At 50.9% G+C, this 7,990-nt stretch overlaps 1 protein-coding gene across 2 annotated transcripts in view; it reads right to left on the bottom strand.

The window, feature by feature from the left end:
* Positions 1–6,818, bottom strand: part of Pltp (phospholipid transfer protein) — a 15,203-nt gene extending 8,385 nt beyond the window's left edge. The window contains exons 1-9 of one of the 2 annotated variants that reach the window (XM_023720701.1): positions 6,662–6,818; positions 6,179–6,200; positions 5,979–6,089; positions 5,798–5,897; positions 4,220–4,348; positions 3,834–3,989; positions 2,716–2,779; positions 2,573–2,636; positions 1,476–1,567 (exon numbers count right to left, since the gene is read on the bottom strand). In XM_023720701.1, the coding sequence (XP_023576469.1) occupies positions 1,476–1,567; positions 2,573–2,636; positions 2,716–2,779; positions 3,834–3,989; positions 4,220–4,348; positions 5,798–5,897; positions 5,979–6,078 (705 nt within the window). In that variant the 5' untranslated portion in view covers positions 6,079–6,089; positions 6,179–6,200; positions 6,662–6,818. The remainder of the gene's footprint in view (positions 1–1,475; positions 1,568–2,572; positions 2,637–2,715; positions 2,780–3,833; positions 3,990–4,219; positions 4,349–5,797; positions 5,898–5,978; positions 6,090–6,178; positions 6,201–6,661) is intronic. The other variant, XM_004636086.2, reaches the window with a different exon arrangement.
* Between the last annotated feature and the right edge of the window lie 1,172 nt (positions 6,819–7,990).

Below are 7,990 nucleotides of genomic sequence, written 5' to 3'. Positions count from 1 at the left end.
AATAATATAAATAAATACTTTTTTAAAAATGTGAGTTTGAGTCCAGCTTGAACTGCGTACATCACAAGACCCTGTCTCAAAAAGACAAAAAATAGAGTATGGTAATATGTTTGGATAATATGTAAATACTATGCCAATTTATGTAAGGATTTGAGCATCCTCAGATTGTGGTACCCACCAGGTCTTGGACTCATCCCCTCAGATAGCAGGGGAAGACTACAGTGTTACACCCAATTCACAGGCATCTGAGAGGATGAAATGAGGTTCTGTATACAGACTTCATATCCGATTCCTTTGAGAAGGGGATGGGCCAAAAAAAAAAAAAATTAAGATGTGGGTGGACAGTGTATGAACACCAGGATGGAAGGTGAGGGGCTTATTCAGGCAGAGTAGCTGCAGAGAAACAGGATTAAGACCACACCAGCTGGAGATACAGCACAGTGGCATAAGCACCTGCCTGGCAAGTACAAGGTCCCAAGTTTAGTCCCCAGTACCACACGTACACACAAAAAGCACTCCAAAGAGACAAAACTGAGCTGAGGCAGGATTCCAAGTTCAACCCCAACCTAAGGCAACTTCATGAGATTCTGTCTCAAAAACTAAGAAAGTATAGAAGGGCAAGACATGGTAGAGCATGCCTGTAACCTCAGCACTCAGGAGGCTGAGGCAGGAGAATCATTGTGAGTTTGATACCAGCCTGGGATACAAAGTGAGCTCAAGGGCAACCTGAAATGCTTAGGAAGACCCTGTCTCAAAAAGAAAAAGGGGCCGGAGAGAGAGCTCAGTAGAATATGTGCTTGCTTGTCTGGCAAGCACAAGGGCCTGAGTTCAATCCCCAGTTCTGCAAAACAAAAAAAAAAAAAAAAAAAGAAAAAAGAAAAAAGAAAGAAAAGGAAAAATGGTAGAGCTCTAGCTCAGTCCAAAGACCATGGGTTCAACCCCAGGACAGGACAGGAGGTGGGGCCAAAGCCCCAGAGGCAGGAGTTGAGCCTAATTCTGCAGCAACAGGGAGCCATTGCACTCTCAGTAACTAGAGTGGCCTCATCAGGGCTGTGCTTTAGGAAGATTTTTTTCTTTATAAATTTATTTTTTATTTATTTATTTATTTGTGTGTGTGTGTGTGTGTGTGTGGCCAGCTCAGCCCACCAGGGGGCGGGGCTGGCTGGCATGTGGTGCTGGGGATTGAACCGCGGTCCCTGTAATTTGCTCAACTTGTTCTAAGTAGGTGCTTTAGACCACTGAGCCATCTCACCAGCCCGATTTTTTTCTTTAATTTTTAAAAATTTTTTGGCTTTGTTTTTTGGTAGAACTGGGGATTGAATTCAAGCCGTGCACTTGCCAGGGAAGCGCTTATTCTACTGAGTCATCAGTCATCTCCCCGGCCCTACTTTAGGAAGATAAAACCAGCAACTGACAGGAAGAAAGAGTCTGGCTAGAGAACCAAGGTTATACACAAACCGACCCAGGCAGCTCACCCGGAATTCCATGTCCAGATTGTCAGTGGAGACCACGGGATCCTTCAGAAGGGAGTAGTCGATGCCGACCAGCTTGTCCACAGCACTGCGCACTGCAGGGAGGGGCTCAAGTCACTCAAAGCTGTGTTACCGGCCAGGAACTTGACCTCTCTCGGCCTCTTGCCTATAACATGGTGATACGTCCCTCCTAGGGTTGCTGTGAGAGTAGAATTTGTTTTATGTGGCAACCACTTAGTGCTTGACATATGTAGTAAGTGTTCAATAATGTTGTTTCCTCTTTCTTTCTGATTTATTTATGTATTTATTTTTGCGGAACCAGGGATTGAACTCAGACCCTTGTGCTTGCCAGGCAAGTGCGTATTCTACTGAACCATCTCCCCAGGCCCTCTTCTTTCTTTCTTTTTCATTGCTGAGGATTGAATCCAGGCCTATATACTAAGCTTATATCCTCACCCCTTTTTATTTACTTTGATTCATGGACTCACTAAAATGAAAATTGCCTGTTCTGGGCTCAAACTTGCAGTTCTCCTGCCTCAGCCTCCCAGAATGCAGGATGACAGACCTGTGCCAGCCGGACTATGATTACATCAGTTACTCCTACTATTGTTACTCCTACAGGAGTCTCATCAAGTCCCTAAATAAGATGGCAAAGGAATCCCTTTCTTCCTTGGTTTTCCCTACCTCATCCTTCCCTTCCCATGTCCTGTGTGTTGCACATGATGTCAGATCTCTGGCCCACAGTAGATGGAGCTCATGGCTTAGGAAAAAGGAGTTTGTGGGGTTTTTTGTTTTGTTTTGTTTTGTTTGTGGAGCCAGGGATTGAACTCAGGCCCTTGCACTTGCCAGAAGAGTTCATGTTAACTGAGCACCTACTACCTGCTAGATAATCAATGATCAATAGTGAGGACCCTGTTGATCCTAGGGGGAGGCATTGCCAGCCCGGTAAGGAAACAAGCCCTGAGCAGAGGGACCCTAGGTCTTCCCTGTGGTCACACAGGAGTCAGCCCCAGCACTGCTCCACTGGTGGGCTTGGAGGGCATGTCACTGAGCTGCTGAATGGCATGTGCTCACCCAGCACCCTCCTGGCCCCAACTCACCAGGCACGGTGTCCAAGAGGGAGTTGAGCAAGATCATCCCTGAGTGGTAGAGCACCGGACAAATCTAGGAGGCAAGAGCCGGGGTCAGGGGTCTCAAAGCCCAGGCATGCCCACCTCATGCCCTGGGTCTCCACTGCCCATACCTGCTGGTTGAGCAGAAAGCGCATCCCAGAGATGATGAATGTGGACAGAAAATCATACACCCTCCTGCAAGCAAAGAGAGGAGAAGAGGGGTGAACCCAGCTGCACCCCCAATCCAGGTCCAGGAGAAACGAAAATGGCCAGAGACACGGTTGTGACAGGGCTTCCTCAGCTTTGACCTGAATGACCAGTCACTGTCGTTTCCCAACATCTGGGCCCCAGGCCCTCTCCAGCTTGACACCCAAGGCGGCCTCACCTGCCCACTGCCCCTGACAGCCACATGGATCCACACCATGATCCAGCAGCTCCTCGGGGGCCACTGAGGCCACTCTGCTTCCATGCACTTCCCAATGTCCTCCCTCCCACCCTCTGTGTTCCTGCCCTGCTTCCTATTAGATGCACTGAGATCCTTACTCTTCAGGCAGCCTTCTCAGGTCAGCCTCCTCTGAATACCCAGAGTACTTTCTTGGTCCTTGTCTCAGGCTCCTGAGATAACTGTTTAGTCCCTTTAGCGAGGCTGAATCCTCAGGGCTGAGCATACACTTTGCTGAATAAATAAAAATGTGATACTCAACTGACACCAGATGATAAATCCACTATCTTTTTCCCACCCTCTTCTGGAACCAGCACAACAAAGTCCCCTTCCCAGTTCAGACCCTGAAATGATTGCATTGTTGTTGTTATTATTAAAAGCAATTGTGCTTTTGCCTGTAATACCAACACTCAGAGAGGCTGAGGCAGGAGGACTGCAAGTTCAAGCCCAGCCTGGGCAACTTAGTGACTTAGGGCTACTAAACTGAAGGGCTGATATTTGTTGAGTACTCAGTACAGGACCAACTGCGTGCATCCATCATCACAATTACTTAGCACACTTAGATAGGCATCCATCATATGCCACGTCCAAGACTGGCAATATAAAAAAAGGATTGCTATTGCAGTGGTCTTGTGAAATAGGTTCTATCATCAGCCCTGTTATACCAACAAGAAAACTGAAGCTTTGAGCTCCCTCATTTGCCCAACTTCACAGGAAGTGCTTGAGCTGAGCTCTGGACCCCACTGATCTGATTCCTATTTTCTGCATTGTGGGGCTTCAATGGGGTGCAGAGGACCTGGGACTTACTTGAAGGTTCCCCCGAAGGCCACATGCATTCTGGAGACAAAGGCCTGACATGAGACATTGGTCACTTTCATCCTGCCGGTGGGATCCTGGGAGAGCTGCAGACCTGTGTGGATGGACACACCCTCTGCCGAAGCATTGATGTAGCCCCCATCATAGCTGCCAAAGGGAGTTAATGGTCACCCCGTTAGAGAGCTCATGGGTTCTCCTCCCTGTTCCCATACATTGTGACTCCTCTTGTTAAGGCTTCCCTTCTGCACGGCTTTCCAGAAAGCCTCCCAAAGCCGCCTGTCCGCCTTCATGAAATGTGTGATGGTTCATGAAAGGGTTGCCCAGGCCACACAGCCCTCCCAGCCATCCACCTCTCCTTGACAGCACCAGACCCTCACAAGAACCAGTAGAGAAGCTGTCTCCGGAATCGCAGGCCCAAGGAGGCGTTAGTGATTTGTAGAATCAGCTCCTGCTTGGGCTGGAAATGGAGCTCGGAGGACCTCAGCTGCAGCTCAGTAACCTTCACCCTGCGGGAGGATCAGGTCAGATCCAGAGCCAAGAGGAGGAGATCCCATCTAACCACAAGGAATTCATTCCCTCTTCCAGTACAGGCCCAAGGAAACAGGTGGATGGGACATGAACTTTTCCCTTCCCTCCAAAGTGCTCAATTTGTTTTTGTGAAATTGTGCTTTTTGAGACAAGATCACACTATGTAGTTGAGCCTTGCTTTGAACTCACTATGTAAGCCCAAGCTGGCCTCAATCGAACTCCTGCCCCAGCTTCCTAAATACTGGCGCCCCTGGCGTGCGGGCGTGCGTCGCTCCTCCAGCCAAGCACCCAGTACAGATTTGAGTGACTCGGCTACACCTGCTGCAGGTGTTAAACGTGAGTTTCACATTCGTTCTCTCTTTTTTTTCCGGAACCAGGGATCGAACTCAGGCCCTTGCGCTTGCCAGGGAAGCGCTTATTCCACTGAGCCATCTCCCGGCCCCTCACATTCGTTCTCTTTTTCTACATTATTTTTATTTACTTATTTATGTCTCGCTTTTTAAAAAAAGTTATTTATTTATTTTGTGTGTGTGGCCAGCTCAGCCTACTCTGGGGGCGGGGCTAGCGCGGCATGTGGTGCTGGGGATGGAACCACTATCCCAGCACTTTGCCTAAGCTTGCCTAAGCTTGCCTAAGCAGGCGCTTTAGGGCCAGCCTGATAGCTCAGCGGACTAACGTGCCTACCAGTTCAAGGGCAGGGCTGGCCTGTTTAGGCAGAGCGAAGCGGCCAGCCAGAGTTCGATCCCTAGTGTTGGGAGGTTGAAACAGGAGAATCACTATGATCTGTGTAGTGAGACTCTGTCCCAAATGCAGAAAAGATAAAATAAAAAAGTAGGTGCTGTAGACCGCTGAGCTATCCCTCCAACCTCTTATTTATTTTTTGAGATGAGAGTTTTCTCTGTCGCCTATACTACCTCAAACTCATGAGTTCAAGGGAGCCTTCTGCCCTTGCCAGCCAGACGACAGGCGGGAGCCACCGGCACTCGGGCTTTGGGGAAGTCTCGTTGCTTGGTGCGCCTTCCCTCCCACATCCTAGTTTTGTTTGTTTGTTTGTTTGTTTTCCACATCCTAGGTTTGCCCCACTGGGTCTTTTAGTTTTGCCTGTTTCCCCATCCCTCCCATCCCAACCACGGTCTCACTTGTAGTCCTCCCCACTAGCTCCAGTTTACGCCCTGGACTCCAGGGTCACCCACTCGCAGGCTCCTCGATCCCTCAATTCTGGGGCTTTTTGGCCCTGCCTCAACGCCCGAGTCCTGCAGGGTTCTCGGTCTCACCTACCAGTTCTAGGCCACGCCCCTCCGCCTGGAACCTGCCACATTGGTCAGCAGGGTCTCTTTTCAGCCCCCTGCTGTTTCTTCGGCCAGAGCATCTGGCCACGCCCCAGTGATCACGTGTTAGCTCAGCCCCGCCCCCAATCTTCCACTTACTCAGATATGTTGTAGTGTAACTGGCCTTCTTTGCCCCGCAGGTCTGGGATAGTGATGGTCTCCAGCTCTTGCTCCAAAAAGCGCATCCCCTCTTGCTTCACTGAGGCAGCAGCGAGAACTTAGCTCCCATGCTCCCTGTGGGACCACACCCCACCCACTTCGGCCTGTGCCCACTCCTTACCCAGCTCTAGCGCCTTGGATGTGACACGGATCTTGCAGCCTGGGAGCTCTGCGTAAGCGCTGGCCAGCAGCGCTAAGAAGAGTGTCCCAAAGAGGGCCATGGCGAGCGGGCCTGTGAGTGAGACGGGGTCGCAGGGGTCGTCCGCTAAAATCCACTCCTGGGACGACCCACAAGAAGGGAGAGCTCGCCGGGACAGTTACCCTCTGTACAACTCTGGAGAACCTGGAGCGGGTAACATTGTCTCCGTTTGGCAGATAGTAAAACTGAAGCTCAGAGAAACAATCTGATTTGAGCACTGTCTCCCAAAGGATTTGGGGAACGGGGGAAGGGATGTTCTTGGTTTTCTCATGTGACGGCCCCGTGATGAGTTTGGACCTCAGGGGGATCATCCCCAACCCCCAACAACCTCTCGTTTCCTAGCCAGGCGGGCCGGCACAGGCTTGTACATTGCCATGGCAACGACTGCAGGCACATTCCTGGTGAAGGGTTTGCGGTTTCCCAGGCCCTGCGCCCAGGGTGCTGCTGGGACCCCTTGCTCCTGATTCTCAGGGTCCTAAATTCCTCCCATTAGGGATTCCACCGGTTGTCCGTATCCCCCCCCCCATCTCAACAGCCTCCTCCCTTCCCCCAGTTGGTACCTCAGCGAGGGTCTGGGAGTGGGATGGAGAGGCACCGCAACTCACTCAGTGGTGGATCTTGGGGTGGCTCGGTCAGGTAGGCGGTGGCCGCACAGGGGATCCAGACGTCTGGGTCTGGCGAGTTGCGCTCTCTCCTTGGCCTTTATAAAGCAGAGCCTCCTTGACCCTCCCTCCTGGTTCCCTCTCTCCCCTCCTACCCAGGGGCTGGGAGGGGACTGAGCGGAACGCTGGAAACTGGGAGGGTAGGGAGAGCCTAATGGAGCCCCGTGACTGGCCTGGCTGCAGTTGAAACCGGTGGGGGACTCGAGTCCCGCAAAAGGGAGGGAAGTGCATGCATGAGCCAGCCTGCCTGGCTACGAAGCCCAGTGCAAGTGTGCCGTTCTCCCTGTGCTGGACGAGCTACTTTGCTTGGGCCACTGACCCTGTTTCCTCACCTGGCAAAATGTGTGGGTAACAGGAATTAACCCCCTGGGCCTTTATTGCAAGCCAGGGCAGGTGGAGAAATCAATGCCCAAGGTGGATTTTTCCCTTTCCTTTTACCATCATCCCAACACTTCTGCTTACCTGGCTTTGTTACTGGGTCCCCCAACCTACCTGGGCCCTTGGGGCTCAGAACCTCTTCCCACTTGGGAGAGCAAGTCCTACCAGTACTGTCAGCCCAGGAGGATACTACACAGATCACTCCTTACAGTCAAGCCTTTCCTAGGGGCCATGGATTGTTAGGTGAAGCCTTGGAGCAAGACATTCTGCGCAGTAACTGGGGCTCCATCTGCTGCCTGCAAGGTTCCAAGCACCTGTGAAGGGGCTCACAGTAGGTGGTCAAATGGAGAAAAGCGAAAAGGGGGAAAAATAGTTATGTCCACTGAGCATGTGCTTATGTCCACCAGAGCACTTGACCTGCTTTGCCCAGGATATTCCTGGTTTTGTTGTTTGTTTTTAGAGATGGGGTCTCACTATGTAATTCAGGCTGGCCTTGAACTCACGATGATCCTCGTCTGAGCCTCCCCTGTGCCAGGATTACAGACATGCACCACCACACCTGGTGGACCTTCTTGATTTTAAAACTTCCCGAAATCAGGCATGGTGGTACATACGTGTAATCCCAGCACTCAGGAGACTGAGGCAGGAGGATCAATGTGAGTTTGAGGCCAGCCTGAACTGCATAGTGAGACCCTATCTTGAAAAAAACCACCCAGACAAAACAAAACAATATGTCCCACAATGCCTTTGTTTCTTCCCATGTGCCTTTGCTCCATGACCTGCTTCTCTATTGGGCTATTGTAGCTAAGGTGCTATACTTGTAATCCTGTATTTGTTTGTTTGTTTGTTTCGTACTTGGCTTTTTGGGTTGTGTTGGCAGAACCGGGGATTGAA

The sequence above is a fragment of the Octodon degus genome, unplaced genomic scaffold (genome assembly GCF_000260255.1).
Source record: "Octodon degus isolate 3935 unplaced genomic scaffold, OctDeg1.0 scaffold00077, whole genome shotgun sequence".
In the NCBI taxonomy this organism is placed as follows: domain Eukaryota; kingdom Metazoa; phylum Chordata; class Mammalia; order Rodentia; family Octodontidae; genus Octodon; species Octodon degus.
The sequence above is the reverse complement of the archived record's forward strand: the minus strand, read 5'-3'. Positions and strand labels throughout refer to the sequence as shown.